General features: G+C 45.1%; 1 protein-coding gene across 1 annotated transcript; it reads right to left on the bottom strand.

Annotated features, from left to right (window-relative positions):
- Positions 1 to 17,337: 17,337 nt before the first annotated feature.
- On the bottom strand, positions 17,338 to 18,738 carry LOC120049369 (NADH dehydrogenase [ubiquinone] 1 alpha subcomplex subunit 12-like). Its single transcript, XM_038995637.1, has 4 exons — positions 18,623 to 18,738; positions 18,210 to 18,292; positions 17,900 to 17,987; positions 17,338 to 17,631 (listed from the first exon to the last, which is right to left on the bottom strand). Exons 1-4 carry the CDS (start codon positions 18,709 to 18,711, stop codon positions 17,457 to 17,459), a joined length of 435 nt encoding a protein of 144 aa, XP_038851565.1. The 5' UTR covers positions 18,712 to 18,738; the 3' UTR covers positions 17,338 to 17,456.

The following is an 18,738-nucleotide window of genomic DNA, read 5'->3' as shown; positions in this document are numbered from 1 at the left end:
ACAGTAAATTGCACTCATAACACACTGTTTAATGGCCTGTTACTACACTGCCTTAAACAGCTCAGCAACAAACACACAAACTCACACATACACTCGCTCTCTCACACACATACACGCATACCACACACACACACACACACACACACACACACACAAAACCCATCCGTACATTCTTTGTATTCCTGTGTCGAGTTGGAATAAGACCTCAGGTAGTAAAATTCCAGTCTTCACCTGAATGGTGCAAGCTGGGAAAAACAGAGCCTTAAGAAACGTACTCTGCCCAAGGGCAGACTTCCAGGGAGTTGTGAGAGGAAAAAACAACCCATCCCTTCTTTGCTCTCTCCCTCTCTTTCTCAGCAAAGCAGGAAAAACTTCTCTAGTTAAACAGAGGAGAAAGGACAGAAACAGCATATTCTACCCATAAACTTCTGACATGCGGCACTATACTACATACATATACACACACACACACACACACACTATGCGACAGTACACCACACACACACGGTGAAGCTGACCTTTGTGTAATCAGTACTTAAGATGGAAAGACGAGCGAGGCACTAATGAATAAATAACATCCAACCTTAATAACAACCTCCATCAATCACACGCCTTACCTCTGTCTGTGTCTGTCTGCTTGTCTGTCTCTCTGCCTGTTTGGCAGATTAGAATTCGAGCATCTCTGTTGATGTAAAGGGTTTGACAGCTTCATCTCTCTGAAATCCCTTTATATTCAGTGAAATGTACCAGCTTCAGTCAGTGTGTGTTATTAAATATGAATGAGTGGGGATGGTGGCTGAGCAGAGACAGGGGAGGAAGAGGGACACAGTTTTTATATGACAGATGGCAAATGGACACACACTGACTGTCGAGTGCTGCTGGCTACAACATGTGTGTGTGTGTGGTCATCATCACCAGTAATAACAACAACATATGGATTTGTCTTCCATAATGTAAATGCTAGTGTGCGGATGTTAAATCTAGGCCACTTTCCTTCAAACTGCAAAACATGTCAACTCTCCTGTAATGAAAATATGGGGCATGTGTACTAGGGAGGGTGAAGTGAAAAGTGTATTTTCTGTCTCTCAGCCTCTCCTCTCCCTGCTCTGTAGTCTGTTCCAGCCACGATTATCCCGTCCCGGTTGACTCACGGACAAGCCGCCACTCTCCAGCCATGCTAATTAACGTATGGATGGCTGGCGAGAGCCCGGGAGTCCCCAAACGCTCCTTTCCACTCCAGTAGCCGTTACCGACCAAGGGTTTCCACTGTCAGATACAATATGTGGAATATGTCAGTGCCATCCCCCAGCCTTCCCCTTGACTCTCCTCCATGATCTCCATCCTTTCCCCTATATCTACCCTCTATATGGGATATATAGCTGAATACCAGCTAGACCCCTGAGTACATACCCTTCTTTACATGTTCACTCTTTCATACATTCATTGAGGGGGTGGTTTGTCATGTACTAGGATAAATAGGTCCATGTAGTTTTGCATAGCCTATCCCCTAAATGGGTCATGGTATGGGAATCAGCTATCAGTGTCGTTGTTTGTGCTATAAGTATAACTCGTCACTGTATCTCACCCACAACATTACAGTTAAGAATGAACACAAACACCAGGGACAAAACAACTATACCGTTGCAAACTATATAGTGTGGGAATGACCTTATAGGGCAAAGCGTTTAGGGGCCACGTCCACCACAAACATCTGGCTGCACATTTGCTCCCGACAAAACAATTGGGGTAAAGGAACCGAATGACTAGAACCTACTTCGCAAATGTGTTCAACAGCTGTTGTGTTAATGCACTAGCACTTGACAGAGAGGTCGCACGCAATAGTTACGTGGTTTGTGAAAAAAGCTGCAGTTGCCTTCAATGAAACACCTGCCCAGCAGCAGTACAAATCCTTGACTAACCGGGTTATATCTGGCTGTCAAAACAACAGATACAAACACAGTGTATAAATAACAAATTCAGTTAGACATGTGTTGGCTAGATACAAAAAAAATCTAACGCAATAAAGAAATGACAACAATTTACAAACAGCCTATCTGTAATTATGGAATTATCTGAAAATATTCCTAAACATGTCCTGCTGCAATTAACTACAAAGTCTCACATGGTGTAATGGACATACTGCACATAATTTCCAAATCAAGTCGCCCCAACACTTGGGACTGCACGATGGAACGGTTCCGAACTCGACTGTCAGTCACCGATAAGGTATTGTCCAATACTTTGTTAGCTACGGTTAGTTGGGAATGGGATAATTCACATAGAGACAATTGGTTGTTGTTGCCGATATTGTCCACTACAACCGCCACAAAGAAGTGATTGTATGCTACCGAATATCAAACGTGACAAATGTTGGCTAGCTCTACAGACGCAGTCAGATACGTGACACCAAGTCTCTGTCATTCCACAGACGATGTAATCAGGAAGGCATATTTACCATTTCGCCGCAGATGTTATATCTCTCTACTTCTGATAAACTTGTATCGGCACTGGGCATAGTCCCGTAGTTTGGTCCGTGAATGTGTACTTGACGTTCCACTACAAAAACAAAGTTACAAACTGTCCATCGCGAACACGCCGTCCAGGTCCGAGAGCTGTCACCCACCACAGTTGTTGGGTGATCAGTGTCTCCCGAGGTAATCTGCTTCGGATGCACAGGACAGAGTGCGAAGCCAATAGACTCCTCCCACTACTCCAGAGGGGAGGGGGGTAAATTAATTGATATATTTAACCTACACAATTATGACTTGCCCATGTAATTAACCCGTTATGACTATGAATTAACCTCACAATCATTTATCTCAAATATATATTTTTAACTGTAGCCAGAGTTGAGTTGGGTGAGAGTGTGTTGCTTATGTTGAAATGAACAACCATCCACGATTAGAAATAGGAATATATAGTAAGTAGCCTAGAAATGGAGAGAAGGCATCAAATGCCAGTCTTCCCATACACATGTTGCTGCCCATGGGACAACTTTACATTTTACTAATGGCAAGTCGAATAAATATAGCGCTAGATACAATGAAGTTCATTGTCATTTTCCATCGAATGCGAAATGTCCATTTAGCGCGGTCCAGGTCACAGTGGCCTGCCTCATGACCTCCCTGATAACTGATATCATCAGCGTGCCGCACCTGTCTGTGACTGGCACATCTTTGTTCTAGAATATTGGTTCCCGAAATAATATCCTATTGGTGAGCCAACTTGTAAATGCAGAAGTTTTTTAAACTTCTTAAACAAGGATTTCTTATCACTTTACAAGATCCCTGTAACACCTAAAGGTTTTGCAATTGTTTTAGATGCCATTCCCTCAGGTGTTGCTTTATTATTCAGGAACGTGTCAAGACCTGACCCTCAGAACCTACCTTCCGTTGACCCTGTTGACTCATCAGTAGGAAAGATTTGTTTCTCTTTTGGTCCATTCAACAACAGAGCGATACGAACTTTGTTTCAACAGGATGTTGTATCTATATACCTTATGTCATGCCTTATTGGAACGGTTTTGTTGATAATATATGTGGAGGGAAAAGTTTGGATTTTGCCACACACATACCTACTTGTTAACAAAATTAAGGAAGTTACCTTTAAAATTATTCATAAATATTATCCTGCCAACCACTACATGAAGAATTTTAAGAGAAACATCAACTCAAATTGTACCGTTTGACCACCCAGAAACGGTGTTGCATCTTTATTGACATTGTATTCATGTAATTCATGTAAAGCTGTGGGAAGACATCAGTAGATTTATAATTGAACACATATATATGAAGATTTTACACTATTGTGGAGAGGTGTACTGCTTAGATTCTTTACCTACGATAGAAATAAGTTGAAACAATTTTAGGTAATTAATTGCATTATTATTTTGGCCAAATTTCATATTCAGAAATATAAATGTACAAACAAAACACCACCTTTTCTTACCTTAAAAAAAGAAATTGACCTATATTTTAAGACAATGAAATACTCTACTAACAAAAAAGTTGTTAGAATTGTAAGTGTATGTCTGTCCCTTAAGGTACTTGTGTAATGTGATGTTGTACCCCCTAGCCCCGCCCCTATCCCCGCCCCCTAGCCCAATTGTCCTTTGTATAGTCTTTATATATATTTGTGTTCACCCATGTAAAAAATATAAAATAAAATAAAAATAAAGACTGCCAAATCTTTCCACAGAAGCCTCAACAGTGCCCCATGTAGGCGCTTCACTGCATGCATGTGTGCTACAGAGATCGGCTTGGTAAGATAGCTGATAAAAATCGAGCATTTCTATAGCGAGTTAAGTGAGGTAGCCTTGGCCTAAGCATGTCACCCTTTGGGAGAGGTAGTGGATACCCCATCATTGTCTCCAAGGATAAAGGTCCCCATAAATAATTCAATAAGAAAATCTCTTTTGTTGTGTCATCCATTTTTAAAGACACAGTTGGCAGCCCACTGTACTGCTGGCTAGCTGATTAGTCCAGTAGCTGTGTCGGTGACCCAGACCCAGGAGGTTGCTGTTATTTTACTGTCCATAAACAGAACAGCACGTTTCATCCTCAGCTTATTCATATGCAGTCTCCCCCACGTCGCCTTCACAAGGTAAACCATCTATAACATACCTGATCAGTAAGCACACACACACATATGCACATAGGCCTACATATTGGAAGAGGAAATGCCAAAAGCCAAGAAGGAATATGGATGGAAACTCATTCATTTATTTGAGGCAGAGAGATAATGAGGATTGCACTGAACTGCACACACTGTATAAAGGTGGATGTCAATTGTGAATAACACATAGGCCTACGCACACACGCACACACACGCAAGCGCACGCACACGCACACGCACACGCACGCACGCACGCACGCACGCACGCACACACACACACACACACACACACACACACACACACACACACACACACACAATCACACAGTGTATGAAAATGGTAGCCAAGGAGGGAATATATACAATAAAATGTATTCATTGATTTGAGGCAGACAGATAATGACGATCGGATTGCAGTTTCATACACTGAATGAATGTGTGAAAGTACTGCTTAAAGGTGTGAGTAACACACACACCCTGCATTGATACCCTAGACTCCCAACGTGCCTGTGGAGTCAGATGTGTGAAGGTAAGACTGGGCTGGCAGAATGAGAGCAGCTCCTCTGGTGGCCAATAGAAAGAGAGAGAGAGAAATAATACTGAATGAGTCACACAGCTGTTAATCGCCATAACGACTGGGCCGATGACAGGTAGACGTTCCCGAGACTGAATAAATCACCTTGCAGGGAGAGAACATCACCTGGCACAGAGGGCACGGTGGGCACAGAGAGGGGTGGCATGAGTGCCAAGATGGGATCAGATGGAATCTGGCTCTGGAGTAATTCATTCATTAGATATGGAGTCGATTGGAGAAGGGAGAATATGTTGATACATTTGGTGAGGGTGAATCCTTAATAAGTTATTTACATGCTGAATATCAGAAATACTGCAGCCAGAGACAGTACAATTCCATCAGGAGAGTAGTCATCATGTCTTCTTTACCTTCTCACTCACAACACAGGCTGAAAACAGCCGCTAGCCTGGCCCCACCCAGCCCCTGATTATCTATCAAGTCCTCAAATGGGTTCATGGGAGCTTCAACCATATTGTTTCCATCTCTTTCCATACTAGAAACACAAAATAGACTTCTTGAGGCAGCAGGTATCCAAGCGGCTAGTTTGAATCCCAGAGCCGCACAAGGTGAATAATCTGTCTGTGTCCTTGAGCAAGGAACTTAACCCTAATTGCTCCAGGGTCGCTGTTAATAATGGCTGACCCCGGCCATAACCCCACTCTCCAAGGGTGTCCCAGTGGGAGTTGGGATATGCAACAAAAAAACATTTCCAATTCACACATGCGTATAATACACACTTGTACATGAAATAGGACAAATATAAGACCCACCAAATTATTATTAGTAGTATTATAAATAAGGTCAGAGAGATAGAGGAGTTTTTGGGATTGGGGACAGATCTCGCTTCTTTATCAAACCATTTAACTAATCCACTTCTAGTCCATTATCACCTATGTAGGCCTGTTGATTAGTTAAAATGTGTTTGATTTATAATGAGGAATGGAATGTTAATTTGGTCTAAATTGGTGTTTGGCTGCATTGATTTGGCTTGGAGCACCATGTGTGCCCAGAGAGAAGAGCTTTAGAACAAACACGGATGTACGCATGCATGCTGCACACGCACGCAAACACACACATGCACGCACACCCACAGTCTGCTCATTTAACCCACTTTAACCCACTTTGATCTGAGCACTAATCAGAAGTTCACCAGCCATGGAAGTCAAATACAGCTATTACACTGGTCTCAACTGCAAAACCAAGTCAATGTTTTATTCCTTGCGCCGCTCTCTCTCTCCCTCTCCCTTTCTGCTGCTTTCTTAATCACACAGAAGTCTCATCCCTCTGAGAGCTGGACTACCTGCAGTGTGTTTGCTCTTTATAAATACACACACTCTCCTTTGCAGCAATATCTTATCGAAATGGCACTAGTGGTCTCGCTTGATAGTCCAGCTCCTTTGAGTTGATAATCCAATTACTCTGAAAGAAAAGATCGTCCAGTTTATTAATATGGACTTTGCATAGGGAGACAGTGGGCTATGGTTCATCTGGTGTGTGCGCGTGCGCGTGCTGTTTGTCGCAAGACTGCCATTGTTCCACTTCCCCCTGGCGTTGTGTTCGTTCTACTTCCTGCGCCACTTCCTGTCTCTGTCCCAGACGTCACCCCAATCTGACCTCTACCTTTCCACATGGTTCCGGAAGGGAATATTGAGGTGGAGTTATGGAATGTTGATGTAGAGATCTGGAATGTTTTGATGGGATCCTAATGAAGCCTCTATCAGAGTCATATTGGCTCATACCTGGCCTCGGAGCTGCCCTCTCAACACAGGAGTGTGTGTGTGTTCGTGCGTGGGTGATCGTGTGATAATCTTACGAAGAACAAGGAAATTGAAACGAACAGACGATTCCCCCTGGTAAGGCATTGGAACAGACTGCTCTGAGGAACTCTGTCCCTTCTCCTTCCTGTGTGACTCAGTGAGATGCCAGGGCCAGATTAGTTCACACACTGTCTGGGTCTCTGTCACACACACATTGTTTGGGTCTCAGTCTCTCTCTCTCTCTCGCACGCACGCACGCACGCACACACACACGGTCCTTGTCTCTCAGTAATTGGGGCAGTGTGGTTGAACTGGTTTGTGGTGACCTAATCCTACACCCTAGTTCTGTTCAGAAGAAAAACAACCTCATCTCTCTCAAACCCTTATGCTTCATTCTGAATACCCCTTAAATCACCCTCTAAAGCACCCTCTCTTTCTCTTTCTTTCTCTCTCTCTCTCTCTAAAATCACTCTCTGCTCCCTCTCTCTCCCCCTCTTCCCCCTCCAAGGCACCCTCTCTTTCTCTCCCTCTCTCTCCCCCTCTCTCTCTCTCTCTCTCTCTCTTTTCTCTCTCTATCTCTCTCTCTATCTCTCTCTCTCTCTCTTCTCTCTCTCTCTCTCTTTCTCTCTTCTCTCTCTCTTTCTCTCCCTCTCTCTCTCTCTCTCTCTCTCTCTCTCTCTCTCTCTCTCTCTCTCTCTCTCTCTCTCTCGCTCTCTCTCTCTCTTTTCTCTCTCTCTCTTTCTCTCCCTCCCCCCCCCTCTCTCTCTCTCTCTCTCTTCTCTCTTTTCTCTCTCTCTCTCTCTTTTCTCTCTCTTTCTCTCTCTCTCTCTCTTTTTTTCTCTCTCTCTCTCTCTCTTTTCTCTCTCTCTCTCTCTCTCTTTTCTCTCTCTCTCTCTTTTCTCTCTCTCTTTCTCTCCCTCTCTCCCCCCCCTCTCTCTCTCTCTTTTCTCTCTCTATTCTCTCTCTTTTCTCTCTCTTTTCTCTCTCTTTCTCTCCCTCCCCCCCTCTCTCTCTCTCTCTTTTCTCTCTCTCTCTCACTCTCTCTCTTTCTCTCCCTCTCTCTCTCCCCCCCTCTCTCTCTCTCTGTCTTTTCTCTCTCTCTCTCTCTCTCTCTCTCTCTCTCTCTCTCTCTCTCTCTCTCTCTCTCTCTCTCTCTCTCTCTCTCTCTCTCTCTTTGTGTGTCAGTGAGTGTCGCCGTCACATCACATCTCCTTCTCTTTCTATCTTTTTAATGCTGACAATTTCCCACCCAATCCCTTTCAGCTAATGGCCTTTACACAGTCTCTCTCTCTCCCCCGCCCTCTCTCTCTCACTCCCAATTAAATTAAATTTAAGGGCTTTAAAGTGAAATAAGTGAAATAGATCATAAACAAAAGTGAACTGAACAATACAAAAATCAACAGTCAACATTACACACTCTCTCTCTCTCTCGTCTTACTTAACACGTTTTACATTAGTGGAGAGGAAGCTGTACTGCTTCCTCTCCACTCATTTCTGATACGAGCTGCTGATTTTAGACTCAGTGAGCACACACACACACACACACACACACACACACACACACACACACACACACACACACACACACACACACACACACACACACACACACACACACACACACACACACACACACACAGCCACTGTTTCTATGGATGAGTTGCTCTGACAAACCAATCAGTCTCGTCGGCCTCATACCTCAGCCATGTGTAATAACAGAGGTTACTTTCTGACTGCCAGACATTATTAAACGCACTCAGAGGACAGACTGGGACGAATCATCACTGGCATGCTAAAATGACATTATAAGTCATAACAGGACTGAACTAAACTGGAATGGCAGGCCTATTTGTGGGGACCAGCATGGAGAGGCTGTAGAGAGGAAAGGGCAGTGAGTGGAATAGACAGAAACTCCTCTCTCTCTCTTCCTCTTCCCCTTCTCTTGTCCTCTCTCTCCCTCCCTTCCCCTTGGACCGCCTGCTTCCTCCAAATAGCTCTCCTTTTCAGCCAGACATTACGCTATTGAGAAGCCCCTCCCCCCTACCCCCCAACAAAAAAAAACTCCTTGCCTCCCTGTCCTCCTCCTCTACTCCTCCCATTCTGTTCTATTCAGACCCAGAGTGAAATGGTGGATCAAGAGACCCATCCACAAGCCACTAATCCCTCCCACCTCCACGGTCTCTTTTGTCCCAGCACAGCTGGCAAAAAATGGGGCATATGAATACAGGGCTGGGGGAAGTGACCGGTGGTGGTGGGTGGTGGTAGGAGGGGTATGGTAGTATTCAACCTCAGTGGTAAATCTGACTGGACTGTGTGGCAGAATATCATTAAAGAGAGTGTCTATACCTGATTAATCACAGATACAACCGCCAGAGAAAGAGAAAGAGAGAGAATAATTTACATATATATTTTATTTACTTAACTAGGCAAGTCAGTTAAGAACAAACTCTTATTTACAATGACGGCCTACACCGGCCAAACCCGGACGACGCTGGGCCAATTGTGCGCCGCCCTAAGGGACTCCCAATAGTCAGCTATGAATAACAAGCGTAATCACACCAGATAAAAGATAGAGAGAGGGAGAGATTAAGGGCGAGGGAAAGAAAGGATGCACTTTTTTAGTTTCATTTTCACTCCATTCACACAAATGATGAGTCAGGCGCTGGTCAATAGAGTGAGTGTTAGCGTGTGGAGAGAGTTTCACTCAGCATCCACATTTTCTGTTCAACTTCTTTGATTGGGCACTGAAACAGACCTCCCGCAGGAATATGAGAAGTTCCAAATACAACTGTCTTTTCTGTTGACATAATGGGAGGAGGAGGGGAATTAATGGGTGGAAAGTATCACCCTGAGACAATTAACTGAAAGTAGCTAATGTCGTTGCCTATTTGCAGTGTTTGTTTAGTACTTTGAATTGCAAGATTAGAAGGGTTTATTGGGATTAAGTGTTTTCATTCAGTTTCACGTAATTAGTTTCACGAATTTGTTAATTTGCTTTATACATCCACCATACACAGCCAATTTCAGCACAATTAGGCCGTCAGCCAGTACACACACACACACCCTAACACAATCTCTCATACGACCGTAAAGATAAGAGCGTACATAAGACACCTGTCAAGCCCGGGACTACACACTGTAACAATCGCTCTCTCTCATGACAGACCTACAATGGCTGTGATGGGTGTGTACTGTGTAGTGTAACTAGTATGTGTGTGTTTGTGTGTGTGTGTGTGTGTGTGTGTGTGTGTGTGTGTGTGTGTGTGTGTGTGTGTGTGTGTGTGTGTGTGTGTGCGTGCGTGCGTGCGTGCGTGCGTGCGTGCGTGCGTGCGTGCGTGCGTGCGTGCGTGCGTGCGTGCGTGCGTGCGTGTGGCATGCTGGCAGGCCACCTGATGGCCAAATTAAATTGCGTTGAAATTGGAATCAAAGTACGTTTGCTGGAAAAAAAATATCTTGTTCCCATGGTAACTCATCATCACGGACAGGTCGGAGAGTGTTTTCATCAACAGAACATTAGGAGGTGATGACTGACGTGTATGACGGGATGGGCTGAGGTAACTATCACTAATGTACTGGTTTTGGAGTCGTTTTCTTGTGGTTGTTTTCTAATGAGGAGCACAACCAGAGAGGCTGACTAGTATTCTCCCCAGATGAACCTCACACAGCATCGGTCCAGAAGTTAGATTCAGCTGCTGGTGGGGGGGTTACAGCAGACTGGCTGGGTTGTGTAATGCAGTACCCCCCCTACCCCCGGTGTGTGTGTGTGTGTGTGTGTGTGTGTGTGTGTGTGTGTGTGTGTGTGTGTGTGTGTGTGTGTGTGTGTGTGTGTGTGTGTGTGTGTGTGTGTGTGTGTGTGTGTGTGTGTGTGTGTGTGTGTGTGTGTGTGTGAGCCCTGGGTGGAGCGAGCACAAAATGTTTACCCAGCACCTTCATTCACACAATCTCACAGAGTCACACACACACACCACTAACAAGCTAAAACAATAAGACCATGTTGACACTACATCAGAGACGTGTCCCCGAGTTACCCACCACCTACTATGTGATAAACAACATGAAAGAGATCAGCAAAACTGACCAAGGCCTCCAAGCTCCTTGTATCTAAGGCAACGAGTTACTAAGGTGTTACCATGGCATCTAATATTTATTAAGGTAAGAGTTTAAGGACTTCTATTATTAGAGTTTCTGTACAAACACACACACGCACACGCATACGCACACGCACACACACAGTAACCTAATGCATCCCTAACATAAAGGTAATGGTATATCTCCATGGTACAGAGAGACAGCATCAAGATAGCCAGGGTCAGATTTACCAGAGAACTAATGACAAACCTTAAGCCTACCTCTCCACCATACATCTCTTCTTTGTCTCCCTCTCTGTCTCTTTTTTCACATGAGTGGTCTGTGGCAAGACTGACTGGAAGAGAGTCATTATCCACGGACACATGACTCAGCACAATCACAACAACTACCACTACCAGGAGGCACTGCTCAGCACTCACACACTGGAGCCAGGAATATGATGTCATTCTAACACAGAGACATATAGTCAACATCATTGTAATGGAACGTCCATGGTGATGGAGAGATAAGATAAGAATAAGAGAGACACAAACACAGGCTCGCGCCAGCTACAGACTGAGTCTCATCAGGTATAAATAACTATATGTACTGAATTCCACTGAGAAGGAGAGAGAGGAGAGAGAGAAAGAGAGAGGTATTAAAGGTAAGGAAGGGGTGATTAGAGAGAGAGCGAGAGAGTTAGAGAGAGAGAGTGAGAGAGAGAGAGAGAGAGAGAGAGAGAGACAGAGCGAGGGAGAGAAATAAAAAAAACAGGCAGGGCAGAGAGATATTAATGACGGGGTCTGGATAACTAAAAGCAGATCAATGATCTATGACTGACTGGTTTTAAAGACATCCCTCTGGCATTAGGCAAGCAGCATAGTACAACTATACGTGCACGCACACACACACACACACACACACACACACACACACACACACACACACACACCACACACACACACACACACACACACACACACACACACACACACACACACACACACACACACACACACACACACCACACACACAGGGGCAGGACACAACACGTCTGACACAACCTCTCCCTGCTTTACTCTTTTTCTGTAACACTACTGTCCGTTTACCTGGTGTTTACATTCACCCAAATGCCCCCCCCCCCCCCCCCCCACACACACAGCTCCTCATGTTGTGCTTGTCAAAGTCTGCCTATGAACTGTTGTCATATAAACACACAGCTGACAGCATGCGACTACAGTTCTGACTACGTTTAGACTGGAAATAGCATGGAGACTGTAGTACCTTGAGACATACAGTCTCAGTCACACACACACACACACACACACACGCACACACACCCTACCTCTGTGACGTGGATGAGTGGGATGGTCGTGAAGTGCTTCTTCATCTCTCCTCTTCCTCAGGGTTAAGGGCCAGAGTGTGTGAAGTCAAAGTTCATTCCTACGAGCTTCAGAAGACGCTCAGTGATCATCAAAGAGCTGGCAGCCTTTTAGAGGAACAACCACTGTGGGAGGAGTGTGTGTGTGTGGTTTCCCTCTGGCTCTGGTGAAAGCCCTTCCTTCCTGTCAGTGGTGATAAAGATGTGCCGTCACAAGGCCCGGCTCGTACCTCCCTAACCATCACCCTAAAAATCCAAAGATACACTCCTACACACTCCTGAACTGCTGTCAGTCCGCTGTCTTGTTCTGTCCTGTCCTGAGGTGCGTTTAGCAGTCTATTCTGTACTGTTCCGTTCTGCATGGTTCTGCCCTGTTCCTGAGTTCCTGAGGGGTGGGAGAGTCACCCTTATAAGGCAGTAACCAGCCCCCACCCCGCACCTGAGGTCTCTGATTCGTATCACCCTCCCTCCTTGGCCCGCCCGGGCACGCTTCACCACGGCATTCATTTATTACCTCTAAGGCCAATCAGGAGTCAGCAACCAGAACAACAGGCTGAGAAGTAGTAGGGATGTCCTACAGGTTAGGAGAGGGAGGGAGGGAATACAGGACCTCCATATACTGCTGTTGGGATAGAGTTGGTAAAGTTAGTGAAGTAGTCTCTCCCCCCTCCCCCTGCTCTGTCTCAGTGGTGAATACATTCAGACAGAGCCGTTAATCTGCACACCCCTAGATAACAGCCGGCCCGGGCCTCTGTGTGTGTGTGCGTGCGTGTGTGTGTGTGTGTGTGTGTGTGTGTGTGTGTGTGTGTGTGTGTGTGTGTGTGTGTGTGTGTGTGTGTGTGTGTGTGTGTGTGTGTGTGTGTGTGTGTGTGTGTGTGTGTGTGTGTGTGTGTGTCTCAACGCAACTGGGCTCTGCTCCCACTGCCACACATATTCAAATATACCCCCCAACTATCATTCACTAAGGCTAAGCCTATTTGTTTCTGAGAACCATTCAGTGTGTCTTTTTCACTCTCTTTCTCTCTCTGTCTCTCTGAGCCCATTAAGAGCTGTGACACACAGGGGAGGTGAACAGAACAGGGCCAGAGGTATTTTTACAGCACTGTGCTCCCTCTGTTTCTGCTACATTTCCTTATCACCCTTATACTCTCCAGAGGAATACAGATATGAATACGATATGGACAGAAGGAAGAACAGAAGAGACAAAATGAGGAGTGTAGGAGGAAGGAGAGTATAAGGGTGATAAGGAAATGTAGCAGAAACAGAGGGAGGGAAAAGAAAAGAGGGAGTTTGCTCAGAAGGGATAGAATGGGGACAGACAGACAGGTGGTGAGGGGAGAGGGATGAGGGTACCAGGGGGCAGAGGGATGAGGGTACCAGGGGGCAGAGGGGAGAGGGATGCACCTGCTCTAAAATGAGCCCTTATATTCCCTCTGGTGCTCAGCTGGCATCACCACCAACACAGCTGCCACCTCATTATACATGCACACACAAATAGAGAGAGAGAGAGAGAGAGAGAGAGAGAGAGAGAGAGTTGCAGAGGGAAAATGGAGAGTGAGATGAGAGATGTGTTGAGTGTTCACTGACCTTATAATTAGCCACAAGGAAGTATCGCCATGGCAGTACAAGTCCTCTCACTTAAACCAGATGCCATTTTACTCCATTTACACAAATGACTCAGAGACACTAGCTGAAACACCAGCGACACAGCTCTGATATCCTACACACACTAAACCTAACCAACCAAACATGGCAGACCTGTGTTACTTTACAGCAGGTTCCAATAAACCCTAAGCCCTCTATACTAATCCCTTAGACCTTAAGCACCAGGAGCTTCAACCCACTGAGAGACAGTGAAGTTGGAAACACATTTAAACGCTCCAGTTAGTTCAAACACCTTCCAGTCAAGGCGATAAAGCTCCGCCGCAAGGCGCCAAAAGATTACTCGGGATCTTTATGAGATTGTCCCCCGGTCCCCGTCCTGGTGCCTATGTGACTGGCTTCCAAATGAAAGCCGGTCGCATTCTAGTCAGAGGTAGCTGGATATATTGCAACACCTGGAACTGCTGACTTGTGGCAATGTTATTTCACATCAACAAAGAGCTATTCAACAACAGCCATTTACATGCTCAAAAGCCAAGTGCTCATGAATTTCGTTAGATGTAAATATGATATAGCTGAGGTGTGAGTGGAATGCCGACTATATCAGGGGACACAGTGACCCCAGGTGGATGGATCAGTCATTACCGGTCTTCCTGACATTGACAGAAAGCAGAAAGGGGAAAATGGTGTGGCCCCTTTCCAATAACTCTTTAAAGACCCAGTGCAGTCAAAAATGTGATCTTTCTGTGTTTTATATATATTTCCACACCATGAGGTTGAAAAAAAACGGTGAAATTGTGAAAATTATGATAATTTTAGTGTAAGAGCTGAAATTTCAGCCTGCTTTGGTGGGATGCAGTTTTGGCCTGCCTGGTGACATCACCAGTTCGTAAATTAGTTAATAGACCAATAAGAACTATAGTTCCAAACCTCTCTGCCAATAACAGCTAGTTTAAATTGTTCCCCTCCAAACTCAGACCACTCCTAGAGAGTCCTTGCAAAATTCTTGTTTGAGAAATTGATCTTTGCTAAGAAGCTATTTTTCATGTTTCTGGTCACAGGTTCAGGAATGGCTGAAAAATCACAACATTTATCTCAAATGAACACTGTTGAGAGATTTAGACAACCATTGTCAATCAATCAACAATATAATAATACTTTGAGTAAAAATATTTATCTTACAATACTATGCGATTAGACAGGTTCAGAATGCATGTGAAACATCACAGCACAGTTGAAAAACATATGGCACATGGAAATCAGAAGAGAGCGGTTTACGGAGATAGGTGGGATGGACTGAGAGTATCTGAGGGGTGGGGTCACGGAGATAGGTGGGATGGACTGTGAGTAGCTGAGGTGTGGGGTCACGGAGATAGGTGGGATGGACTGTGAGTTGCTGAGGTGTGGGGTCACGGAGATAGGTGGGATGGACTGAGAGTAGCTGAGGAGTGGGGTCACGGAGATAGGTGGGATGGACTGAGAGTAGCTGAGGGGTGGGGTCACGGAGATAGGTGGGATGGACTGAGAGTATCTGAGGGGTGGGGTCACGGAGATAGGTGGGATGGACTGTGAGTAGCTGAGGTGTGGGGTCACGGAGATAGGTGGGATGGACTGTGAGTTGCTGAGGGGTGGGGTCACGGAGATAGGTGGGATGGACTGAGAGTAGCTGAGGAGTGGGGTCACGGAGATAGGTGGGATGGACTGAGAGTAGCTGAGGGGTGGGGTCACAGAGATAGGTGGGATGGACTGAGAGTAGCTGAGGAGTGGGGTCACGGAGATAGGTGGGATGGACTGAGAGTAGCTGAGGGGTGGGGTCACGGAGATAGGTGGGATGGACTGTGAGTAGCTGAGGGGTGGGGTCACGGAGATAGGTGGGATGGACTGTGAGTAGCTGAGGGGTGGGGTCACGGAGATAGGTGGGATGGACTGTGAGTAGCTGAGGGGTGGGGTCACGGAGATAGGTGGGATGGACTGTGAGTAGCTGAGGGGTGGGTTTAAAAGCTCATGTTCTATAATATGTAAAATGTGTGTAGAAATACAACAAAATAAAAAGCTGTAAAAACAAAGTTTATTTTTGTCCTCTGACGAGGGGGAATGGTGGTTGGGCCCCCCCACAAAAAAAAGTATACTTTTTTTATATCTAAGAAAATCAGCTATTTTTGTTTATTTTTTAACATTTTAATTGAAAACAATCACAGTATGGTACTTAAATGTTACCCAGAAATGATGTTACATTGAGATAAAAAAAAAGGCTGCATTGGACCTTAAACATGCATCCTTCCTTCCTCTCTCCCTTGAAGTAACCACTGACCACTAACACAATTGGGATGGTGGCTATTCATGAAGGTTTCACCTATCCAGCCATGTCACTTCAGCGAGGGGTTTAAAAATGATTCAAACAGCCATATAAAGGGATAGAGAGACTGACCTCATCCTCTGCCTCCTCACTGACCCCACGGCCGAATAGCGTTGACAGCGTAAACCTTCTCATCTAACAGCCCAGACCACTGGAAGCAAAGGCAGCATTAGCATACCGATAAACCCTGAGTAACCAAGCTGCTTCTGAAAATATGAATGTCCTTACTAAAGGTACAGACTACAGTACAATAGCTATTATGACACCTACAAGTAGATAAACTCTGCAATTTTTCCAATGTAGAAAAATATCTACTTAAACGCCATATGAAAAGATTCACCAGGGACTAATAGAGTATTTATTTTCTGCAACACCAAGGATAGTCAAACTATGGCCTTAACTCCACATTTACAGTAGAGAATTGTCTGCCAACTGACAGATTGGTACTGGATTGAGAAACACTGCTCTTATATATTGCAAATGGCTGTGATAGAACTTACAACTTTAGTCCAGAATAGTCCAGAATGGGCCACAAGCCAAGAAGTTAACTCACCTCTCATAGCACAGCAGAATCCCCGAGAGGACAGAAGGACTGGAGCTGGGAGTGTCTGTCTGCCTGTGTGAATGTGACAACACCCTGCCCACAATCTCACCCTGATGTGATAGTCATCTGATAGCCAGTCAGCACAGACATGCTCCTAGTACCCCCATGTGAAATACTGCAGCCTTTTCTCAGCTCAGCAATATGCTGCTGTCTGCAACACACACACACAAATCAGACCATCTAACACCCTCAGAGAAACATTACCTCATAACCTGCCCCTCAACAATGGGCCAGTCTCAGTCAGTCTTAAAAAACCTCTCAAACAAACTCATGTTGCTAACATTTTTATGTCAGACTCATGGAGAGCTGGTCATTAGTCAGCCAACTAGTCACTAGTGACATAACAGCCCACAGTTTCACACATAAGGACTGAGTCATCACCAGTGTCCATATAGATTAGATTTTATTTAGAAGCAAAGATGTGCTGGTGAACGCACACACAGGAAATCACACTCATTTACAGAACAAGGTCAGAAGTTGAAGGTCAGGTCACAGCAGGGTCACTGAGCCTTTGGGGGCACCCACTCGTGAATCTTCTTGCGGGTGGTGGAGTAGGGCACATACGCCTGGGCCGAACCACTCACGTTGAACTGGTGGACCTCCGCCAGGAACTTCTTCGGTGTAGGGGGGTGTGTGGTGGGGGGGTTGTCTGTCATACAGTGCAGCCAGCGATGCCTGAGGAGATTTAAGATATGGAGTTAGAATCAGGTACTCATTTAATCAATAGGCTAGTTCATCAATAGAAGGTTCGTAGACGGTAAAAACACAATTAAGACACCAGTACATCAACTCAATGAGTTCCACCCAGATCTGTTACAATTCCATATTCAGAACATTAGGCCAGCAATTTTACTATGAAGGCCAGTATCTCCAACATGGCAATGGCCCAGTCACTGAGATAGAGGCAACGCCACCTGTGTCAAACCAAGTAAGATGTATTTACCATTCAGCGGGCACCATGCTACCATCCACCTCCCACATGGTGTTCTTTCCATTCATCTCTGTCGTGTAGATCACCCAGCGGTGACGACCTGACAAGGAGAGGTGTTACTCTGAGTACACTACAGGTCTTTGAACAGCCCTCTCTACCACACTTTTCTACTACTTGATTTTCCCACAGGCTGACCAATCAACTCCATATGTAAAATATAACATTTGCTGACTACATTCAGATATGATAATTGGCACTGCAGTACATAGCCTAAGGCCATTACTGGTCATGTGAGCTGAGGTTTAGTTCTGTTCAACCTTACCAAAAAAGTAGCGTGTGTCCTCAAAGTACTTGTTTCCATACTTGTCCACGCCAATCAGCGCTCCCGTTTTCACATCATTTGCCCTGTAACAAAAACACAGTCACCACAAGTTAGATAACTAACGTTAGCTGGCTAGTCCATTAGTCCACCCACTAGCACTATGTCTAATTTGTCAGACCGGATACAGGTCAGAGATCACATAATCAAGTAGCCTTAAAACAGCTTTTAAACAGAGCAGTGAGTCCGTTTGTTTACCAATTTAGCCAGCTACAGTAGTTAACCAAGTAGGTAGTTCGTGTTAGCAGGTTGCCTATCGACCGGGGACATACTTATTTATCTCGAGTAAATGCATTGAAAGTAATGACAACCATCTCTATAGATTACAAAGCACATTATATCGCTCTTATACTGACCTGAATAACTGAACAAATAAGCCTTTCACACCACCGTGACCTCCTAACTGTCCCAAAGCCCTTCGAACGACATGTATATACTCCGCCATTTTTAGACGGGACTGATTTGGGTAACG

The sequence above is a fragment of the Salvelinus namaycush genome, chromosome 6 (genome assembly GCF_016432855.1).
Source record: "Salvelinus namaycush isolate Seneca chromosome 6, SaNama_1.0, whole genome shotgun sequence".
Classification (NCBI taxonomy): domain Eukaryota; kingdom Metazoa; phylum Chordata; class Actinopteri; order Salmoniformes; family Salmonidae; genus Salvelinus; species Salvelinus namaycush.
This window is presented reverse-complemented; position numbering and strand designations above follow the sequence as displayed.